The sequence below is a fragment of the Poecilia formosa genome, unplaced genomic scaffold, assembly GCF_000485575.1.
Source record: "Poecilia formosa unplaced genomic scaffold, Poecilia_formosa-5.1.2 Scaffold6, whole genome shotgun sequence".
Lineage (NCBI taxonomy): Eukaryota > Metazoa > Chordata > Actinopteri > Cyprinodontiformes > Poeciliidae > Poecilia > Poecilia formosa.
Genome location: NW_006799945.1, coordinates 4,254,151 through 4,277,884, shown reverse-complemented (window position 1 = coordinate 4,277,884; position 23,734 = coordinate 4,254,151). Strand labels below are relative to the sequence as shown.

The 23,734-nt window shown below is 40.6% G+C and overlaps 1 protein-coding gene across 3 annotated transcripts; it reads left to right on the top strand.

Moving 5' to 3' along the window:
- The first annotated feature begins 1,455 nt into the window (after positions 1 to 1,455).
- On the top strand, positions 1,456 to 21,851 carry arvcfa (ARVCF delta catenin family member a). Of its 3 annotated transcripts, none has more exons than XM_016680036.1 (16): positions 1,456 to 1,911; positions 8,689 to 8,865; positions 9,385 to 9,974; positions 13,664 to 14,142; positions 14,223 to 14,409; positions 14,481 to 14,607; positions 14,859 to 15,027; positions 16,716 to 16,733; positions 16,894 to 16,965; positions 18,573 to 18,700; positions 19,449 to 19,599; positions 19,682 to 19,874; positions 20,125 to 20,236; positions 20,596 to 20,683; positions 20,801 to 20,877; positions 20,953 to 21,851. In XM_016680036.1, exons 1-16 carry the CDS (start codon positions 1,891 to 1,893, stop codon positions 21,043 to 21,045), a joined length of 2,682 nt encoding a protein of 893 aa, XP_016535522.1. In that variant the 5' UTR covers positions 1,456 to 1,890; the 3' UTR covers positions 21,046 to 21,851. The 3 variants fall into 3 exon arrangements, with proteins under 3 accessions (XP_016535522.1, XP_007568667.1, XP_016535528.1); XM_007568605.2 differs by having other exon boundaries at positions 1,457 to 1,911; positions 14,481 to 14,598; XM_016680042.1 differs by lacking the exon at positions 16,894 to 16,965 and having other exon boundaries at positions 1,457 to 1,911.
- The last annotated feature ends 1,883 nt before the right edge of the window (positions 21,852 to 23,734 follow it).

Sequence of the window (23,734 nt, the reverse complement as noted above, 5' to 3'; positions counted from 1 at the left end):
TTATGTTACCATTGGTCTCTTACAAAGTTTTCTATTCTATGTGTTTTGGTTTTCTTACTAGATTTATTTTTGTTACTAAGACAATCTTCAGTTATTATTGTTGCATTTTAGTTTATTCTTTTGTGTTATTTTCAGGCCTTAGTGTTTATTAGTCTCTCTCCCTCAGTCTTCATCCTTTTATTCTGGTGCAGCTGTCTAACATCTCCTCTCATCAGCTCATCTGGTTCCCTTGTCAGTTTCCACCCTTACCTCAGTATTTAATGTTCTGGGTTTTCATTATTCCCTGTGAGATTCTACTTTTCCTGCCCCGCTGGTTCCGTGTTTTCTTCCATTCGTTCCAGTACTTAAGTCTTGATTTAGATCTATATTAAAACTCTTCACTTTATCTTTCTGCCCAGATTTTGGTCCAGCCAAGAACCAAACATGACTGCTGCTTTGTCAGCAACAAAAGGTGGCTCAGCAAAGTGTCATTTCAGGAGAGCTGATGCAGGGCACACCACACTGTTCACATTTTAAAGACCATAAATCCTCTTGCCCTTCAAAAATCATTTCAGTGCATCTCAATTACAACAAAAACATCTCTATAAAATACATTCAGCATTGTGAAAGTGTGGAAAATGTCAAGGCATGTGAGCATTTTGCAAGGCACTGAGCATTAATCAAAGTTTAAAGAAGCTGAAGTGCTCGAGGGACAGATTCAAGATGGCCGTTTGAGGACCGTAAAGGACTTTGAAACATAAAAGTGCTTATGGGCCCACTGAGGCCAGGAGGAACCTCCAAATGCTCACAGGTCAATTTCATTTAAGGATTTTTCTTAAATCAATAAGAAAGAAAGCTGACAGAAAACAATAGGCTGGAAATTAATCCAGATTGACTCCTGGATCAAAAGTGTTAAGTAAAAACTGTGTTTACACATAATCAGGACAGCAAATAACTTCTTTTTCAGATTTTAAGATCACGTGAAAGGAATGGGCCATCTCTGATATTGGCTACCCTCCAGCCTCCAGAGTGAGTAAGAAAACAGGAAAAGCATCCGGCTTTGGGTCCCCTTTCTTTTTCATTTATTTTTTTTAACTTAACTCAGAATAAATCATGCAGGTTCAGACTGAAGTGCATTTGTGGGCGGACGGTAATGGTCTACCTCGTGCTGCTCTCTAAGCGGAGCGTATCGTCAACATGAAGTGTGTTCCTGTGCTGCATGCGGTGCTCCCCACCTCCCTCCATCGCCCCCTCCCCAGATCCTTCTCCTTGCAATGCCGCACATGGGTGACACAGGACTGAACCAGTGCAGGCTGCTCCGCGCTCCAGCTGCATCTGCTTCTGTGGCCACAGGGGAATGGTGTGTGTGTGTGTGTGTGTGCGTGTGCATGTGTGTGCGCAACCCTACCCCTGCACCGGGAAATGTGGGGTAGAGGGGTGGGAAGCACGGGGACTGCAGGGGTCTGCACCCACCTAAGCCATTCACAGGCTCAGCATCACTCAGTTGATTCAGCACCTTGCTAATAGCGCACACATTAACTGCAGCACAGATCAGAGGAGGAGTGCAGTTATGAGAGGGGAAGGGAGAGGGAGAGAGGAAGAGAGGGAGAACGTCTGTGTTGAGCAAATGTGTGCATGGTGAGTCTGTAGTGTGCGTGCGTGTGTGCGCGTGTGTTTGCGAGTGGAAGAGGAGCAAGAGAGTGTGTGAGCAAGAGGGAGAGAGCAGCGGTGGACGTGTGTTGGTGGGAGCTGAGAGGAAGGATGGCTGCTCATGTTTGAACTGCTTCAGAAGCTCTAAAAAAAAAAAGAAAAAGAGAAAGAAAGAAAGAAAAAAAAATCAGCAGAGCCATAGAAACACACTGAGGGACGCGTCTTGTTCATCATTCGTGGGGAGGCAGGAAAGACTTGGCAATGCCTGCTGAAGTGAAAGAGGTAAGTGTGTGCTGGAATGGCTCTATTTGCTCCGCATCCTCCCTCTTTTTTAGCCCGTCACTTTTCCTGCGGAGAACTGGCACTCCACAGCTCCCGCTTTCTGCCTCTGTCATGATGAATGGAGGAGGCATCACTTGCTTCACTCCCTTACCTCTCTCGGTGCTGCTCGGTGCTGCGGTCTGCTTGTGTTTCCTTCTGGTGACATGATTGCAAAAACATCTTCACCTCCTGCGTCCATGTGTGTTGAAGTGGAAGAGGCAATGCACGGATGCAGCCTCAGTTAAAGGGTGTGGGGAGGGGGGGCAGAACTTTGATGGCATTATCTCGGAGGGGGTTAATTCTGCACACTGGTGGTGAGCGCGTTGCCATGTTGTATAGCGGGGAGACATTAAATTTGACCATGCATCATTTTAGCTAATTGGGGGATCAGAGTGCGATGATCAGCGGTGGAGGGAAATGGAAACTTTCTCGTTTCATTTTTCTCTGAGAAGTGGTTTCTTGGCAGCCCGGTCAGGTTACGGTTAACCATGACGTTAATGGTGTTTCTGCAGAAAACAAGTCTTTTCTCGCACCTATGAGGGACCGTTTTCGGCGCAGTACAGTACCTTTAGCAGAGTGCCCAGCATCTGAATCTCCCCTGACACATTGAGGGCCACTGATTCAACAGATTGCACGGATTTGCGGATGAGTTTTGTGACAAAGTTGTAGCTAATGTTTTCTGACATAATTAGACTGGTGTGTGTTTTGTTTTGTATTTTTCCTCACTGTCCTGTCGAAGCATCTCTGTGTCAGTCCAGCATTTAGACCTGATGCAGATGCATTTGTGTTTAGCAGGGTTTTTTTTTCTTTTCAAAATCAGCTTGTTCTTCTAAGAAGAAGCTTAGTTTGATTTTGCTTGTCAGAAGTGACTGATATCAGGACATGTAAGCCTGTACCTTTAGCTAGCATTGATGCTGAGAGCTGATGCTAGTCTAACATCTTATTCTGTTTCTATCAACTTCTTTTATTTTTTTCCCTTAAACTCAGATCTGTCAACTTGACCCATGTCTTCAGGAAGTAATGGTGCAGTAAGTCGCTTAACTAAGCTTTGTTGGAACTTGAGTCAGGTAGAGACATAAATACACAGGCCCGTGTGGCAGTATCATGCTGTGGGCATGCTCTGCAGAGTTAAAAGGAAATAGAAAAAAAAAAAAAACTTCAGTTGTTCTGAGAGATGTCATAGGAAGCTAATGGTCCTCAGAGGTCAACCAACCATGCACACACATACACTACAATAATACTGCAGGGGATTTTAGTGTATAGCCAGTTGACAGTCATGTTAGAGAAAACTGGAGTGCACAGAGAGAACCTGCCCATTCACAGGGAGAACATGCAAACTCCAAGCAGGAAGAACCCCGGACCTTCTGTCAATTGCTCCACTGCGCCGCCTCTTTTGCAGATGATGCTTTCCAGTAAATCACCGCTCTTCTTTTAAAGAGGATGTGACAAAGATGCGCAATGAAGACGCTTAATAGTTTCTGACGTCACCTGGTGATTTGTTGCTTTGCTGTTTTATTGTGTCGTGATGGATCACAGGGACAGTTGCAGTTTTATAAAGATAAGCTTTCCAGTTCAAGCCAAGCTGTGCATTGGTTAACTTGGATTTGAGGCAACTGCAAGTCGTTACTTGTGCCAGAGAGTTGCACCCTGCCTTTAACTGGCATTGATGCTGAGCATCTATGGGATGATGCAAATTGTGTCATTCTGCCCTCCGGATCCAGCATCCATTTGCCATTTTTGTTCTTTTTTTTTTTAAAGTCCTGTCTGATTCAGAGCCATCAGTTTGACATATCTGGCCTCAGAAGCACATTAAGCGATGGTGGAATGAGTTATTAGTCACAGTAGGGATGAACGTCTTCGGGGTTTAAATCAGACAGTCAGCATCACAGAGGCACCTGTGGTGGCAGCATCATGCTGTGGGAATGCCTTATTTTTGTAGCATTGAAAGGACAACGAGAACTTGCATCAGTTGCCTCTTTCTTGTGAGATATTGTATTAAGTTACAGAACAGAACTGGAAATGCCAAAAAGTCCACAGATCTCTTTGAATGCAGCAGTGATTTAAAGCTGCAGTATGTAACTTTTATTTAAAAAGACATATTATTTTTACACATTTGTCGAAACTGTCAGGATGTATTGACAGTATGGTGCTTGACAAAAACATTTTCCTTATTAAAAATACAAACTGCAGCTTTAGCAGATTGAACAGTTTGCAGACAAGTTTTGAGGCCCTTTAAATCACGGCTTGACCTTCTTTGGTGCTTGAATCAGACACTGGCCTCCAATGCAAGAGCCGGTGATGGCAGCATAGTGATGTGGAGTAAAACCTTAGAAACTGAGGGTAACTCTCCTCTTCTCCCTTGACTTTACCTGTGCCTTTTTCTGTGTCTGTGTCTTGTTACGGGTAGTCATGGATAAGATTGAGCAAGCAATGGTGTTTCTGCAGGAGTAACATCTGTTACGCTCCAGCTTCTATTTGCAGTGGGCATAGTGTCCTCCAAAAAAAAAAAATATGAGCGCCACTGATTCAACAGATTGCACGGCTTTGCAGATGGATTTTGTGACAAAGTTAATGCTTTCCCGACATCGCTCGGCTGATGTCTCTTTTTTTTTTATTGTCTTGTCAAGCCATCGCTGTGTCAGCTCTGCAGTTTCATAAAAACGGTCTTTCTGCTCAAGCCAAGCCGCACTTCAGCTTGATCTAATGACACTGCAATCCAGTGCATCAGTTTCTCACATTAAATTAGTCTTCTAATAAGACATCCGGGTCATTGCTTGTGTGCAGAAGGGGTTTATGTCTGGCCTTGCAGCTCCTTAAATTTCACGCTACCTTTAGTCGGCCGTGGCGATAAGAGTTCGCAGGACCTAGATGCCAGTTGTGCTGCTCTAGGTAGTATATATCTACCGTTTTTTTTTTTTTTTTGCCTATAAGCTAGCTCTAAATCAGTCGTTCCAACCTGACCTATTTGGCTTCAAGAGCACACTCAGTGATGGTGCAGTGAGTTATTTAAATAAGCTTTGACTCACACAGTGGCCCTGCCTTCCCTGGAGCTCGAATCAGACAGAGACGGCAGCACACAGGCTCGTGTCCAGCCTGTTATCATCCTCCAAATCCTTAATCAAGCTGTCTGTAGAGGACAGTGGCACCTCGCCTGTGTTCTGGCCAAGCATTTATTTAGTGCCGCCTAACAATATCCAATCAGTCTCCCCCAGAGGTGATCAAGCCAGGATGATCTCTCCCCACAGCCAGTTTTTTCCTGAGCAGGCCTTTTATCTCCTCTTCCCTCCGACACGTTTTTTTTGTTCAGGAATACGAGAGGGCCCTTGTGTTTGGTGTTTGAAAATCGAGCTCTTTTCCTCTCCACTTTCAGCCGACAGTCGTCCTCTCCAGGCTGATTTAATGCGGTTCAGCTCACGTTTGATTGTTTGGAAAGACAATAATTTGTGGAGATTAATCAATTTATCTGCTTCTAATCTCAGCAGACGCTTCAGCATGTTGAATACGAGCATGCGACGCATTTCTGATTGGACTGCACACATTTTCAATGTGAAAATTGATTTACTTAATGCTGAAACCCTTCAAATAATAATAATAATAAAAAAAATTAATGAAGGATTCAGTGCGGTGCCTTTTGTGTTTAATATATTTTTTAATAGGTTGTTTGCATTGCTATTGGAGGAATTCAGCTGTGTCAATGATTTCATTCAGATTACTAGAGCTGCAAATCCAATTTTTGTTGACACTCTGAAATGAATGAAAAGTTTGTAAAAGGAAAAAAAATAAATAAATAAATAAACCCAGCAATTAATTTCCACAGCCAAATAAAATGCATTATGTTGGAACGGAGAGATTTAACTTTTTCATAAAATCAGCAATAACAAATTAAAGAAACACAAACAGAGCCTTGCTGCAAGTATTCACTCCACATTGGAGCAGCAAACGTCAAAGTATTTTACTGGAATTTTATGTGACAGACCAAAACACAGTAATCTTGTTCTTTGTGATTCATAGATCTACGTTAAGATTACACTCCTCCTTACTAGACTATAGGTATCATAGTAAAGGGAGTTAAATTCAAATGCATGCCACACTTTTCAGATTTTTATTTAAAAAAAGAAAAAAAAAATCATGTATCATTTTTGTTCCAGTTACGTAGATTTGTCAGAAAAAAATGCAATAAAGTACAATGAAATATGTGGTTCCAATGCAATTGAATACTTTTGCAAAGCAAGGTTGAACTGCTGGGATGAATTATATGCAAAATTAGCACCATAGGCAAGACTCTCATTAAAGCAAATCTGTTTAGAGTAATTTAGTGCAGGTTTGAGCTGTCGGAATATTGCCTTTTTCCCTCTTGTTTCATAGTGAGGTCGACCTACTGTCTAAACAAATAAATGAAAATATGCTTTTTGTGAGTGTTTCAACAAACAGAAGAAAGGTTTTGCATATTAAAAAATGCGTTTGAGCAACAACCCTTTCATTCAGGTCAGAACAAACCAACTTCAGTGCTGTTAAACAGCAGGCAATGTCCAGCTAACCCTGCTTTTTTTTTTTATTTTTTTTTTACAGAGCTAACTAAAACCAATTGAAAAGGTCTCTACTCCTTTCTGACAGTTTGGTACCACAGGAGGAGAGCCACATTGAGCAAAATCAAAACCCGCCACTGATCAAATGTGAAAGCCAATAACTGCCCGACTCACTTCTAGTCCCATTACAATACTACTTTTGTCAAACATGCCATAAATACTTACATAACAAAGTGGGAATAAAATGGAAGACTCCATCAATAACATCCAATATCTTTGGCTTCCTCTCGCAGACAGACAGCCAAACAAATAGTACATGTGTTATATTTTCACCAGCGGAGCTGACCTACTAAACTGCACCAGAGCAGCATGCTACAAATAAATTTTGTTAAAAAAACCCCAGCATGAACGTCAACAAAATGTGTAGCTCTAGGTTTTCCCTCATGTTTACTGCAATCTGAGTTGAGACACAGACGACAAATGACAAACAGCATTTCTTCTTTCTCTGTCTTTTAGTTTAACCTTTGCAGCTCTATAAAAGGTTGTCGTTAAGCTTTAGGACAAATCACAGGAAAGCAGCTCGCATTGGGCGCTGGACATTTTCATAAGGGCAAAGAAAGCTGGCCAATAACTTAATTGATTTCATACTGGCAAGTAATTACTCAGTTTCAAGGCGATCAGGAATGGCGTGGTGTGGGTCAAATAAATGAAATCACACTTGAGTGAGCAAGTAAATAAGAAGACAATTGTGCAAATAGTCAATAATCTTCAGATATCAGGATGCATCTGCCAGCACATACATCATTCTTTCTTACACTTCAGTTTGACATCCTAAAGTTACTCACTGTGGCTTTTGTTCTCTTTTAAAGTACTAAGTGATTCATTTTAGTGGCCATATGTCACATATTTATTGCTTTTGCCCAATTCAACTCGAGGGTCCCAGGAAAAAAGTAAATGCAACATTCAGACAACGTGGTATTAGAAAAAAATGGATAATAACTGAGTGAATCAAGTGGCTCAAATAATAAAGCAAAATATATGAAATAAAAAAGAAATGCAACATAAATTAAAACAATATAAGAGGGAGAATAAACTTAGTATCACCACAGCTGCTCGCTCTGCTTGCCTTGCTGCTAGGCATTAAATTAAGATGTAAATGTTTGGCAGCCATGACAGTAGGTAAGGCATTCGATCGATGGAGACACGGCATGACATGAATGCGCAATAAGTGTAAGATTACATTGTTTCACAAAATTACATTTTGATCTTCCTCCCCCCCAAGAATATATTTTCATATTTGTAAAGAGCAACACAATGTTTGTTCACCATCTCTGTAAAAACATTTATATTTAAAGTGTACTATATATTTAATCTCTTTTTTCTTCTTTTTATTTGCTAAAAGTCAGCGTGGAGCAATGCTGAATTTGTGAGATATTAACTTGTTTGGTAAAGTTTTATAATTATTTTTGCTGCTGCTGTGATCTGCTCCTTCAGGCTGCTGAATGAATGTCATTTAATTTGATTCAATTCAATTTGTTTGTTTAGCACCAAATCATAAAGCATGTCAACTGGAGGCACTTGGCAAGAGAAACTGATCCACTTACAGAACATATCGAGGTGTCAAACTTCAAATCCTCAAGGCCTGTTTTTTCTTTTCTTTTTCTTAACACCTCAGCAATAAATTGTTTTGTGCAGACTGCATTAGTAACACAGAACATTGATTAGATTCATTTATCTATCTGCCCATTGTCTACTGAGCCTCATGAGCAACATATTAACAAAAGAAAACTCAAATTATCCAGATAGGTAACAGGTACTTACCCACAGGTGTGTGTGTGTGTGTGCGTGCGTGCGTGCGTGCGTGTGTGTGTGTGTGCGTTTGTTTGTAATACCTTGTGGAGACAATTTTCCTGACATATACTACGTTGTGGGGACCAATTGCTCCTTGTGGGGACCGGAGACTGGTCCCCACAAGGGGAAGCCCTGTTGTTGGGTCAGGGGTCAGAGTTAGGGCTAAGGTATGAATTGAGTTTTGGATAGGGTTAGGGTTAGGTATGTGATGGTTAGGGTTAGGAAAAGGGTAAAGGTAAGGTTTAGGCTGTAGAAATGAATGGAAGTCAATGGAAAGTCCCCACAAAGATAGCAACACAAACATGTGTGTGTGTGTGTGTGTGTGTGTGTGTGTGTGTGTGTGTGTGTGTGTGTGTTTTAGGAGCAGAGTTTGGAGGGTCCAACTCCCCTGTCTTTGCCCCAGGAGGCTAAAGAGGCAACCAGTGAAAACCCGACAACAGCTGATGAACTGGACACGCCCACTTCCATCGCCTCGGTGATGACCTCGACCAATGAAAGCTCCACAGAGACCGACACCCCACAGCAGACTGACTCCGAGGTTTATATGATGACTCATTAAAAAGCTGCATCCATGTCGCAAAAATGTCTTTGTTTTTGTCCTGCAGCCTACAGAAAAAACACATTTTTTTCCCCCTTGCGTTTCGGAACAAAAGAGTTCAAATCCGCAATCAATTTCGCACACCAGAAAATGTAATTCCTCCAATTTATTCTGCTGCTAAACAGCGACAAAACTCATTTCTAACTAAGGGGAATTCATTATTCTTTGGCAGGAAATCGGAATTCTTAATTTATCAGAAAGCCAGGGATGTGCTGAAGTGATGATGATTAATAGTTACTTTGAGGAAAGGGACGTGTTTTGTGGTCAACAACAAATCGTTGCTCGTCAATTTGAAGTAAACTGAGATGCTTCTTGTTCTGAGCTTAAGTAGCCATGTCAGGTGGCATTTAAGACGAAACTGGAGTGCCGCGGACCACTTAGGCAAATTAGATTCCAAAGACTAGCGGCTGTTGGGAGACTTTTGTGTATATAATTACAGTGGTGATTCCATTCTTATAGGAGTCCAAAGCGGTGGAACAAGAGGGTGAGAAGCCTCAGAGTGAGACGCAAGAAGAGATTAAAGAGGAGAACGTCCTCCCATCAGACACTCCTGATCTCACGTTGGCTCAGGAGGCTAAAGACAACGTATCTGCTGAGAAAGCCTCTCCCGAAGTGAAAGTTGAGCCCTCTGAACCTGCTCCAAACACGGCAACCGGCAGCGCCACCGTTGCGACAGCTCAACCCCAGCCGGTGCTGCAACCCGGTGAGCCTCATCCTGTAAACCCAGACAGCCAGAGCAGAGTCTACACCCTCCCCGATGCCTTCAGGGGGATGGGAGGCGACGCTTGCTCTGGATATGGAAGCCTCTCTCGTTTCAGCCTCCACGGCTACTTGCCCACCAAAAACTTCCAGCCTGGCGCTCACTACACTTTACCGTTCCTGAGGGACAGCTACGCCTCCGCAGGACTCAGCAACCAGACGGAGGAGAACAGGGAAAATCCTCTGGATGTGAAGGCCGACCACCCAGCTGCCGGTTACCACACATTGGGAATCCACCAGTTTAGGCCAATTACAACCATGGAGCTCCTCCGGGAGCCCTCCAGAACCAGGTGAGAAGATTTTGTATCATATAAAATGCTATCCATCTTCGAACTCTTGTTGATTATGTAGAATGTGCAAAAGTACTTCTTCCTGTTAATCTTTTTCACATTTTTTCAACAGCTAACAACTGCATGTAACCTTGATGTACTAGGAACCATCATGGTAGCACCTTGCTGTTGGGATACTTTCCTTCAGCAGGGACAGGCAGGTTTATTAGAAATGTTGGAGGATGGTTTAGTTAAAGTCCTGACCTGAATTCAACTGAGAAACCGTGGCAAGATTTACACACTCTCCAGTCTGACTGAGCTTCAGTTAGTTGCAAAGCAGGAGCAAAAATACTCACTGTCATACTGACACACTAGGAAAGACTGCAATTTCAAAAAGAACTATTCTTTTCCCACTTGACAGTTATGGCTACTTTGTGCAGCTCTATCACATAAAATACCAATGAAACACAATGGAGTTTGTAATGTAACAAATGGGAAAAGGTCCAATATGGTTGAATAGATTTGCAAGGCATTGTTTAATTTGTTTTTCAGTTGAAAGAACATTATAAACGCCTTTCTAAAGAAGATTTAGCTATCTGTCCTCTGAGATATGAGAATGGGTTTCTATTAGTTCCCAGCAAACAAAGAGTGTCATAATGGGTCATTTAGGGTGCTTTGTAATTAGTCGTTGCACCATGAAAAACCTATTTTTGACTCCCACTGCATCTAAACCAGCATTATAAGCTGAGCAGATTCATAAGTGGAGCCACCTATGGTCAAAGGGAAACAGTCAATTTTGCTTTAAAACTTGTAGGCTTTCTATGATAAAAACCTGTCAAGCTTGATAGCTGCACAGACATCCAGAGGATGCAGCTCAGCTCCAATCCTTTGAGTCCGTGTGGATAATAACAAGACAGATGGACAGCAGTTAAGCTGCAACTGGTATCAATCAGGGATGGCAGCCTGCTGCTGCAAAGTTGATAGATAAGGAGGTTTCAAGTGTTATTGCCTGCCAGAAGCTTTTCCTTGGCCCATACAAGAGTGATAGAACTGTTTACAAAAGAGACAACGAAACCTCAGTCTGTTGCACAAAGAAATTTGTCTGAACAAATTTTATTCAACATGTAAAACTGTTAGACCTTCACATTTGTAGCTGTGTGGATTGGCAGTGTTTCATTTTTGTTTGTTTCTTAGCTAATGGAGAGGGAGAAATGCAGATTATCACAAAGCTTAAAAGATTCTTCATTACACTTAAAGTGATTTAGAAAAATGGCAAGCTCTGAAAATCTGAAAACCGTTAATCAAGCAGAAGCACCAGCATGCCTTAGAAACTATTTTATACTCTTTGATTTCAGTATCAGATTGTTTAAGTATTCATAAAAATGAAATTACAAAACAGAAATCAAAGGATTTAAAGTCTCAAAATTTGATATTGTAGTTGAAAACATTTTTTACTGGAAAGTGAACTTTTCAGTAAAAAAAAGGTCACTAATTTGTCTGTATAATATTATCAGATAATATTTACCGATTAAACATTACAGAGGTGTACTAAAAAAGCTAATTGAATTTTGTAACGAGCTTGCTTATTCTCTAATAAATAACATGTAAAGTCGCAAAAGAAAAACAACTCTGCCTATACTTTATTATATTTGCTTTCTTATGTCATTAAAGGAACTTGCTTCTTTATAATTCAGCTAATAAGACATTTAAGATATTTAAACCATCCCAAAAAGTAAACAGAGCTCTGCCATTTTGAGTAAGAGATGAACCAATCACAGTTTTCTGCCTGATTTTTGATCTTGGTGTTTTTCTTATTCTTACCTACTAAAAGAAATTAAGAACAGAGGTCAAATAGTTTCTTCTGAGCGGTCACGCCTGTGAAGGTCAGAGTTTCATTCTTATATGTTCAAATAAAGGCAAGACTGTTATAGTTTGAGAATTTACTACCTGAATTTAAGCAGAAAACCAACAATGTTATTTTTCCCAATATCACTGAATAATGACAACAACAAAAAATAAATAAGTTTTACAGTTTAAATTTAAAAAAAATCTGCAATATTTCATTGTAGCACCAGAGTGGATTCGATGGGGAAATGTTGTCAGACACTGTAACGCAATAAAAAAAAACATTAGCTTTATGTTTGTACAGAGGCGCCAGGCATAATCTATTCTCAGTTTAGAGGCATCTCCTGTGATCCAAGTTGAAATATGTGTTGTAATCTTACAAATTAGTGTTTTGGATCTACAGCCAGTGAAATAAAAGTATGAAAAATGGTAAAAATAAAAGATGGAATGAATCTTGAGAAATGTCGCGAGCGACAAGTGTATAGGTCAGACTCTGCGAGTGTTGGATCCTGTATCAAATCCCTTGGCAAAATTATTTTACACTTCACTACTCCTTTTTTCTATATTGCATTTTGTGTTTGACACTTCTTCCTTTGCAGTTAGTTTTTTAGTGGGCATGGAGAGATACTTAATTCCACTCATCTCCTCTCTTCTGTGCAGCATTTCTTTTGAGATGGTTGTATAACCACAAAATTCAGGGAATAACCTCTAAAGAGAGCCTGCAGTACCCAGTACGACAGTTACCTCACACTATCCATCAAAAAAAAAAAAAAAAAAAAAAGATTAAAGAAATACCTGACTGGCACTTTTATTCTCATATACTTACATTTCCCTTGTCTGCTTTTCAACAGTGAACATTTGGCTTTAGGCTGCAATCTCGTTGTGAGGTATTGAACTAACCAAGGTTGTAAAAGCAGTTTAAGAAAATCCGAATTGCCCTGAAGCAAAGACAGAGGCCGAATTCAAGGTGTCAAATTGCAAAGTTAAATTTCTTTTCAGTTATGAATGAGATATACAATTTTTTTTTTTGATAAAAACTGAAGGTGACATAGTTACTTGATTGTGCTATAAAATGGTATTGTGTTCCTGGATAATATGTTACACTTCCCCTTTATCTGTTCTACTTACTCTATTACTTTTCCTGTCATGTCAGCCAGGATTGACAGAGTTAATTTAATTGGTTGAAGCCAGAATAATAAACAAACTAACTAGAGGCACGCCTCTGTGTGACATATATGCCAGATAATTGCGGATAATTCCAGACGTTTGAATGTCCCCTGTTCGTCCGACCGAAACAGTTACATGCGAGTAGGAAAACTGTGGAAGTGTCCAGCAATTATACTGGTCAGAAAGTTCTGAGTGCTGCAGCCAGACACTCTCTTTTATAAAAACACAAAATGTGTATATGCATATATAAATTTTTTTTAAATCTTGATTGCAAACCCCTAACAGTTCTCATCCCATTCATAGCTTACCACCCAAATCAAAGAGAAATATGAGATGTTTTCAAAGGAGATAAAATCTTGAAACGTGGAATTGAAAGACACATATGATGCAAATTCTTGGTTCAAATTGTTGGCAACTAATTTTGACAATTTTCTGCATTTTGTCTGTTTACGGGAGGCATCAGAAAGAGGGACTCAAGCAGGTTGTTGATGCAGGGGCCGCCTTATATCTTCACATGAGCACGTTTCAGCTAAATATTGTAGGGATTAAAACCGCACAGTCATAAATCAAATAAACACACCAAAAGCTATTTTTCAATATGAAATGGCTGTGCGATAAATTGAGATGCAATCCTCTTCAGGAAAGACTCGGGCATTGACTCTAATTTATCCAATGTCATCCAAACTTTGTCTTTGCAGAAGTGGCTACGATGACGCGTTTATGGCCCAGTTGGAGGGGAACCTGAATCCTTTCTTCCAGGCCATGTGCCGAGCGCAGACCCTGCAGCTGCCCCACAAACGCAGCAGCATGGTGAGCCTGGACAGCATCAGAAGGGACCCGCGCTGGAGAGACCCCAACTTGCATGAGGTGATCTCGATGCTCAGGCACCCAATGGACCCTGTCAAGTCCAACGCAGCTGCCTATCTGCAGCACCTCTGTTATGAAAACGACCTGATCAAACAGGAGGTTCGGCAGTTGAACGGGGTGCCGATCCTGGTGGAGCTGTTGGACCATCCCAAAGCTGAAGTCCATCGCAAGGCCTGCGGTGCTTTGCGCAACATATCCTACGGGAAAGACCACAACAACAAAATGGCCATCAAGAGCTGCGATGGCATTCAAGCTTTAGTCAGACTGCTGAGGAAGTCCAGCAGCATGGAAGTCAAAGAGTTAGCCACAGGTACCAATGAGACTTTTCAGCTGCTGATTGAACCTGCTCAGGTGTTTCCAATAATGTGTTCCCCCCTATTAAACCCACAGGAACTCTGTGGAACCTCTCATCACACGAACCACTCAAGATGACAATAATCAACCAGGGACTTCAAACCCTGACTGACGAAATCATCATCCCACACTCAGGCTGGAGGAGAAGAGACTCCGTGGATGCATCCAAACCGCTGAGCGCCGAGTGGACCACCGTCTTCAAGAACACCACCGGATGCCTGAGGTAAAGGTGGGCTGCTGTCATGGATTCGGCCGGCGTTTGCGCACACTCCTCTGACAGAGCTGTTTCCGCAGGAACGTCAGCTCCGATGGGGCCGAGGCTCGACAGAGGCTAAGGGAGTGCGAGGGGCTGGTGGCAGCTCTCCTTCATGCCCTGCAGTCAGCCGTCGTCAACAAGGATGCCGACAATAAGGTTGCTCAAGTAATCATTTTTAGTTTTCAGTCAGCTACCTTTAAAATTTGATAAGATGGAACAAGTTGCTTCCAAACAATAAAAGCGCCGTGCTGTTCTTTAAATATGGAAACTCTCAGAAATTCAGTTTTGCTATGAAAAGTCAGTATCTGTTTTTCTTTTCTCTTTTTTTAATATATCAAAGTTGAAGACACTTGACCAGTGCTATGTGCTTCACGTGTGATCTCTGATATAAACTGTCTGTCCCTTTCGCAATTAAGTCGGTGGAAAACTGCGTCTGCATCCTTCGAAACCTGTCCTATCACGTTCATAAAGAAATACCAGGAGCGGAGCGATTTCAGGAGCCCCATGCTGGCCATCTGATGAGAACAGTGGGGCATCAGAAGAAGAAGAGCGAGCCACAATGCTGTACGGGAAAAAGACCCAAAGGTTTGTAAAATATACATATATAGTTGAAGAATTTGATTATCTTTAGTGTTATGCATTTCTTGGCATTCTAATTAAAGTTAAGCCTTATTTCTTCCTCCCTCAAGCATCTTGAACTGCAGTGCACAAAGGGTTTTTTTCTCTTTTGAAATGTTCTGACCCAGCCACATTCCCTGAAGACTCTGTCTAGTTTCATACTGAGTACAGTGGACTTGTCCTCCCTTCCTAATGCAACTGACTTGCAGCTGCAGTGAACAAGGCATCTGCAGTAACATCAGTGTCAGTGATGCATTCCTAAAAAGCTGAGATTTCCCTCCCTATTTTTATTTTTTTTTTTTTTAGTAAAAGTTATTCACAAGCTAACTGCACTGGCAAGATTATTTTTTTTAAACTCACTAAGCTCTGCAGTTAATCTGAAGATTTATTTTTATAGCTTGAAGAACTCGAAGTAAAATGTCAACAGTGAAACTAAATGTACCTAATTGATAATTAATATTTGATGTACAGTAATAAACAGACTGGATTAGCTTGTCCTGAGGGCAAAGACATTAGGCATTGGAAAAAGATTAAAGCTGCTGCAAATCGCTAAATGGCCTGAACTCATACGGCACTTTTCCAGTCATTTTGACCACCCACGGCTGTGGTATTATAAGCAGACCACTGATCTGTGTAGAAATCAACTTGTGGCAGGAGGAAGCTGGAACCGAACCTACAACCTTCCAACTGACATACGATAACTCTACCCACTGACAGACACTGGAATCAATATGTAACTAACTGCTCAGTATGTCTGTTATTTGTTGTTTGATGCAGCATCTTGCTAAAGTGTTCACATCTCCTTAACTTTTTTATACTACTACTACAAACGCCAGTGTGTTTTACTGGAACTGTACGTAACAGTCCATGAAAAAGTTGTGCGTATTTTTAATGTGGAAGGAAAATGATTGTATTTTTGATTTATTTTTTCTTCCTCGAGAGCTGGAGCACTGCTGCTACTCTTCAGACATATCTGTGCTTAAAAAAAGAGTTTAATAATAAGGTCTTTAATAGAACTCTGTAAAACATGACTGCATGAAGAGGAAGTCATTTATCCTCTGGATTCAGCAGGAACAGATGCAACAGTTGAAGGATGCTGCAGCTCAAGGACAGGAGTTTGACACTTTGAAAGCTTTACTACAAGTGCACACTACAATCTTATGATTTTTATAAAGGAAAAAAAAAAACTTAACACAATGCAAGCCACATATTATTTCACTTCCACTTCATAAACATTTACTTTGTAATGGTCTGTCAAGTAAAACAAAATTGTAATGTCTCAAAATGTGGAAAATTCAAGTGAAGTAGACAAAAAAAATGTCAGACAACCTAATTATTTAGAAGTGATTCTATTAATTACCTTCAATCTGATGTAGGAGTTTTGTTTAATTAATATTTAGTTTACAGCAATAAAAAAAAAGAACTAGTCAGTTTGTCTCGAAGCCGAGGACATCATTGAAAAACATCAAAGTTATCGTCAATAATTGCTATATTGCTTTCAGGAAAGCTGCAGATCCAACTGATCCAATCAGCAACTCAGTGTCTCGCCACACGGAGGAGCTGTGTCTGCTTTCCTGCCTCTCTGTCCCTTTGCGCCACAATCTAATCTGTGACATTGTTCTTTTCTTCTTTTTCCTTCAAACTGGGCTCATCAGAAGAGTGGTTCAGTCAAGGTCAGTCTGCTCGCCACGCCGGGATATCTCCAAAGCAGTGGATACTGTGAATCAATGCTGCAGTGGATTTTTCTGCAATTGTCTATATCTGCTTGCTGATGTGATGAAAACTGGTGCTTGTGTTTGTGTGCATGTGTGTGTATGTATCTGTGATGTACAGGTTGGAAAAATGGATTTATGGAGAGGAAATACAATACTTTGGACTTGCCAAAATGTGCAGAACTGATTAAAGGTACATATTTAAAATAATAATAATAACCTCAGTTGAACTTGCAAATAAGCAACTTTTTTTTTTAATTAAGGTGGTAAGTAGTAGATAAAATATAAATAGTTTTATAAAATGCCTTCATGTGGTTCAACATCCTCATCATACAGAAGCAGTCTGAAGCATCCAGGCTGCAGCTGCTTCCTGGGTTCTGCTATCTGCTGTATAAGCATGACATTGACATGGCCTGGGAAGGAAGTCATTTAAATGCAGCTCCACGCATCTCCACCTGCACCGCTAAAGCAAAAACGGCCCAACATCTGAGACACTGATGGGGTTTCTGTTTGCGGTACAGAGAATGACAGAAATGCCAGGCTGGCACTTGCTTCAAACAACGCATGTCCCATCTTTTCCATATGTCTCCAGTTGCTGCTGCACCGTCTCCACGTTGTGTTTTGCTTTGTGTTTGCTTCTTGTTGCCATGAGTACAGTGTGGATTTAAAAAAAACAAAAAAATAAAAATAAAAAAACGGAGGAAAATAAGAACCCATAGCGCTACAAGCCTGTGGCTCCGACTGCCATTAAAACGGAGATCAGAGCTTAGCTAATGCCTCCCACGCTGCAGCCAGTGAATGCAAATCAGCCTGACAATCATGATACAGTTCAGGGTCAGCCTTATACTGTTATACTTGTCAGCCATCCAGCAGCCTCCACTGGCTCAGTGCAAAACAATCAGTTCATGAGTCTGCTACAGTTGTATTTTCCATTCAGCGCAGTCTCAGTTCAGTGCATGCAATGCACCATGCGTATTTTTTCTGCCAATCCACTAATCTACTAACTAGACTAAGTAGAAGAAATTCTAAAGAATGCATTTTGCCTTGCTGAAGTATTCACATCCATTGAACGTCAGTGTATTTTAGGAGCACAAAACGGTGAAGTGGAAGGAAAGGGATCATTGTCCAAACTTAAAAGGCTAAGAAAGGCAAAACCAACATTAATCAGAGAAGCAGTCCACAGATCAGGTGGGAGAACCTGCTGATAGGATAACTAATAATAGTTCATTCAACAAATCTGGCCTTTGTGAAACAGGACAGAAGAAAACCATTGTTAAAAGAGAGCCATAAAGTTAGCCTCAAGTCATGTTGGGGACACAGCAAACAGAGGTGCTCCAGTCAAAGGAGGACAAAATTGAACTTTTGGGCAACATGCAAATCCCAAGAAACATACTGATGATCATACAAATGATCTGGATCAAAGCATATTAAAATGTAAAATGGCCCCAGTCAAAGTCCAAAAGTAAATCACTGGTAAATCTTTAAAAAAATCCATGTCAACAGGTACTCTCCATTAGATAGAAAAAAGAGACTGTGCAAGCAATCCAGTTTTTAAACTTGTAACTGAAATATCGGCAAAATGCCTGACCCCGTATAGTTTGGTAGAAGACAAATGCACAAATTTTTATTTTCATTTGGGGAAAGTGTCAAAAACCGTTTTCTTCCACTACCGACGGTCTGTCTCATGCACAGTTTGCGCTTATGACGTGACAAACTGACGAGAGGTTTTTAACGGTTTGCAAAGTATATTCCATCCAACAGGTTAAAACTGCTGACGGTGCGTCTTCGTTTCTCTTGAAGGCCTGGATCTGCTGTACCAGCCGGAGGTGGTGAGGCTGTACCTCTCTCTTCTTACCTGCAGTCACAACCATAACACCCTGGAGGCAGCTGCAGGAGCTCTGCAGAACCTCGCTGCGGGACACTGGGCTGTAAGCACACGGAAAAGTTCAAAGTTATTTTTCACGATCCCTAATTACAGGAGCCGTACTCGGAGAACACGAAGCGCTATTCCCAGCACGTTTGGATGATTTTATCCCAATGCCACGCTCACTGCTGCCGAGAATGATCATTTATGTAGGTGAAGTCACCGTGGCTGCTGTCATAGTTTGTAAACATCATCTTGTGTCTGAGGAGCAGATCTGGGATGCGCTTCTTGACAGCATCGTTGCTGTCTCTGCCGTTCGGCTTGAGGAGAGACTTAAAATAGAGCTGGCCTGAAATAAAGTGCTGTGAGTAAAGCGTAAATGTGCCCCAACAGTGCAGGGTCAAAGAAGACAACGTCTAGAGGCCAGCACTCAGGGGGGGCCATGAGTACCTAAGGCTTCTCGTCTCTTCTCAGCTGGCTGGTCTTGTTTTTTCAGCGGGCATCATTAATCAACCTAATGTAAATGTGCGCTGACCTTGTCTCTAGCCAAGATAATCAGAAAAGCTGCAACTGAATTTCCCCTTGAGTGGTTCCATATGTCTTAGAAATAACATCCAAAGTAAAATGTAGGAATGTCCTCGGAGTGTGAAAGTGATTCAAGACAAAGGCTCGTTAAAAGATATTTGAATTCTTAAAGGGGAAGTAAAGGTGTTTACTAGTGAAGCGTAATTTAAGGAATCTTCTTTGAATGTTTTTAAATTTTCTTAAAATGATCCGACTGAGCCAACGGCCTCTTGTGTTTCTCCTTGCAGTGGTCGAGCTACATTCGAGCCACGGTGAGGAAAGAGAAAGGACTGCCAGTTTTAGTGGAGCTGCTGCGCTCAGACGTGGACAAAGTCGTGCGAGCCGTGGCCATCGCTCTTCGCAACCTCGCCATTGACAGAAGGAATAAGGACTTGATCGGTAGAGAATTAAAGATCTCCGCTTCGTTCGGAGGCGTCGACACCTGCGGACTCACGGTCTCTCCGCCTGTCTGTCTTTACAGGGAACTACGCTCTGAGGGACCTTGTTGCTAACTTGCCCTGTGGGCAGCAGCACCCCGTGAAAAATCTCGAGGGAGATACGGTGGTTTCTATTCTGAACACGATTTACGAGATCATCACAGACAACCCTGAGAACGCTCGAGTGCTCATACAGGGTCATGCTGTGCAGAAACTGGTGGCCATAAATAAGTCAAGGTATACAAATGTATCAGAAAGGAATTTTATCTAAATGTTAAAAAAAAAAAAAAAAAAAAAAGCGTTACTGCATTTAAAAGAATGATTACGTGCAAACGTTGAATAGCTGAAAAACATCACGTCTTTGTTTTGAATGGGTGTCTCATGTTAGTATGAGCACATTAAACAGCGGTCATAGATATCTGTCATTTAGATATTAATGTCTTGGTCCTGATTGTTGTGATTAACCATCAAAATAATATGTTGTCAGCCAATCAACACGAGAGACCAAAGCTGCTTCGCATGTACTTCAGACAATATGGGCCTACAAAGAGCTGAGACACAGTCTGACCAAGGCCGGATGGAACAAGAGCAACTTTAAGGTATTTTTATTTATTTTATAGCAATTTAAAACATCAGAAGATAGCTTAGTTGAGGTTAGGATAGGTTGGATTGGTATAGGGTAGGTTTGTTTACTTCATTTGTCAAATTGTCTACAGTAAAAATTTATTAATTTGGTAATTTTGTCTTTATTGAATTGATTTAAATTCAGAAAACTATGCCAGCAATAAACTGTTCAAAATGACTTAAAATAATAAAGAAAAAGGTATGATGTTTATTGTCTTCATTAAATAGTAAAGGTAAAATACGTAAAACAAATTCACAACGTGGATCACCATGTGCAGTAACATTGTAAAAAGTGTTTAACACTTAGTAGCTGAAATGCATTTCTCTTTTGAAGCCAACAGGAACGGGTGTAACTAAAAAACCCAAGAATGGGAAACAAAACAGCGATGACATCACATTGCCTCTCATGGAGAAAAACCAAGGTTAGAATATGTCACATAGTTTTATTTTACAACATAAATGATTATAAAAAAAATACCCACCAGTTCCTGGAACAGAAAATGTTTCTTATATCGCTATTATCTTGTGCTCTGTTGCAGATGTGTATTCCACCTTGGAGTCAAACGACAGAGTTGGAGACGGAAAGGGACCTGTTGTAGAAAGAGATGCTCTACAGGTAGGCTATAAAAGATCTTCAGTGTAAATTACTGTCTCTCTTATGGTAAATGACCAAAACTCCGTTTTCTGACAGGCGATAAGTGAAAGGAAACATTTCATCAGAGCTGGCAGGCCTGCAGTAGGCCTCATGGATAACAAACCTCCACCGCTGGACTCCTGGGTGTGAACTTGACAAAAGATCCGGTCCAGCTAGTTAAATCCTGTAGGGACACTTTCTGTTGGTGAAATGCAAATCTGTGTCATTTGTTCATTCTTGTAAAAAATAGAAAGAAAAGAAAGGAAAAAAAAGGCTTATTTGTTTACAGAACTTAATGTGCCAAACACTTATATGTACTTAATCTGGAGATTAGTCGACGATAGACTTTATTGTTTTAATATTTAGGATGACTTCTGTAAGCCTGGAACATACAGTGATAACATGTGATGTATGAATAGCCCAAATATGCAAACTGTGGGGAATCATGATTCCAAAGATTATATAACATGTACAAAGTGAATTTGACAGTTTATTAACAGCTTATGAATTGTTTAAGTTGTGTCGAAAGACGTACGTGGATCTTTTTTTTATTGTCCACTTCTATAATTATGGACCATTTCCAATCTGAAAAAGTCTCAAACCATTTTTTTTGTCTCTGATAAGTTAAGTGTACAGGCTGTTATCAGCCTAATCACATCCAAATCATTTGGAAATTAGTGTGATTTTGATATATCAGGGTAGAAACAATAAAGGTTCATTGCATTTGTTTATACAGAAAGGTAAACAAGGACTGTACATGTGTAACAAAGGACTGTTAATATTCAAAATAAAGGCATTTATATTGTAATGTTTATTGTAATACCCATGTTATTAATTAAGAGCTATTTATGTGTCTTAGCTAATGCCTATAAATGATACAGCTCTGCTTTGCAGTGGTCCTTTTTGCATTGCAATGTTAAATGAAACTGACAATAAATGCTGTGCATAGTTTCTCATTTATGTTTGTGTTACTTCTTAAGCAGTTCAGGTCAGAAGTTTACATGCACTCAGAACGGATTTCAATGCCAGTTTCACCCTAGGCTTTAATCTTATATTTGAATTGTTTATTTTCCAGGCAGAAATAGTCACCTGCAACTTCAGTTGATTTTAACAATGAGAATTTAACTCATAAATGTACATTTATTGTGGATGGAACCATTAAGACCACTTTATCATTGTCTGGAAGACAACGACAAAAGCTCAAGCCTACCTCTAACTGGAAGATAACAGTGAATATTCACATGGAATAAAGAGTGCCTTAGTGAAAAAAAGTACTTTAGTATAATTCAAATATACTTACATTTGAGTAAGTATATTTTAAGTATACTAAGTATTAAGTGTACTACCAATAAATGAAGTATACTAAAAGTGTGCTTGTACCAATTTTGACATTATAACTTTAAACATATAATTGTACCAAAATACACTTTTAAGAAATATATTAAATAAAAGTATACTTTAAGTGAAGAAAATATGTATTTGCCCAAGTTCAAATATACACTTGCTCAAGTGTACATTCAAAATATATTTTAAATATGTTTAAAATATCTTTTAAAGATATTTTGTGTATAGTTTAAAATATATGATCAAAATAGAATAAAAAAAACTCACTTAATGTTTATTTTAAATTATTAATTTCAGCATGTTTTAAATTACATCTCAGTGTATACTTTAGGCTTATAAAGTATGCCTTTTTAGGTACCTTAATAATCTTTTACTATTTTTGTTAAAATGACAAAGAATAATAATAAAAAAGTCCTAATAGTGGAACTTGATTTAATGTTGTTTAACAAATAATGTATTCATGCCTCAACATATCAAACATTGACAGTTTAGTGACAGAGGTTCTACAACAAAAACAATATTCAATATTCAAAAACAATATTCAATATCCATTAAATGTAGCAGGTATCTTCAGTTTTACATCTCTCCGAATACGATCTGTTGTTTTCAGTTTTTTAACTAAAACACGGAAGCTGTCTTTACCCAAGAGTCCCTCCCGGATGACCGACCTTCTCACCTTATCTAAGAGATATGCCTTATCTCTAAGGCAGAGCCCAGACACCCTACGCAGAAAACCCATTTCGGCCACTTGTATCTGCGACCTCGTTCTTTCGGTCATGACCCAAAGCTCATGACCATAGATGAGGGTGGGAACGTAGATTGACCGGTAAATCAACAGCTTCGCCTTTTGACTCAGCTCTCTCTTCACCACGAGGGACCTGTACAGCGCCCACTTCACGGCAGATGCTGCGCCAATCTGCCTGTCGATCTCCTTCCCTTCTTCCCTCATTCGTGAGCAAGATCCCCAGATACTTAAACTCCTCCACTTGGGGCAGGAGACCCCCCACCCCCGACTCGGAGAAGGCACTCTACCCTTTTCCGGCTCAATACTATGGCCTCGGATTTGGAGGCACTGATCCTCATACCGGCCGCTTCACACTAGGCTTCAAAACACTCCAGGGAGAGCTGCAGATCTTGATCTGATGAAGCCAACAGGACCACATCATCTGCAAAAATCAGAGATGTGATCCTAGAAATTCTGTCCATGAATCAATGACAAAGGGCAGCCTTAGCGGAGTCCAACTCTCACCGAAAACAAGCCCAACTTACTGCTGGCAATGCGGACCAGACTCTGACACCGGTTGTACAGGAACCTGACAGCCTGAATCAAAGGGCCTAGTACCCCATACTCCGGGAGGACCCTCCCACAGAACTCCCCAAGGGACACGGTCGAACGCTTTCTCCAAGTCCACAAAACACATGTAGATCGGTGGGGCGAACTCCCATGCACCCGACCCTGCTGAGGGTGTAGAGCTGGCCCAGCGTTCCACGACCA

Bases quoted from the DNA above. Each gene is read 5' to 3' on its own strand.
- arvcfa (XM_016680036.1), top strand. From the start codon at position 1,891: ATGCCTGCTGAAGTGAAAGAG. The intron at 14,143-14,222 runs GTACCAATGAGA...TTAAACCCACAG, and splicing joins AGTCAAAGAGTTAGCCACAG to GAACTCTGTGGAACCTCTCA. The intron at 20,237-20,595 runs GTATTTTTATTT...TCTCTTTTGAAG, and splicing joins GGAACAAGAGCAACTTTAAG to CCAACAGGAACGGGTGTAAC.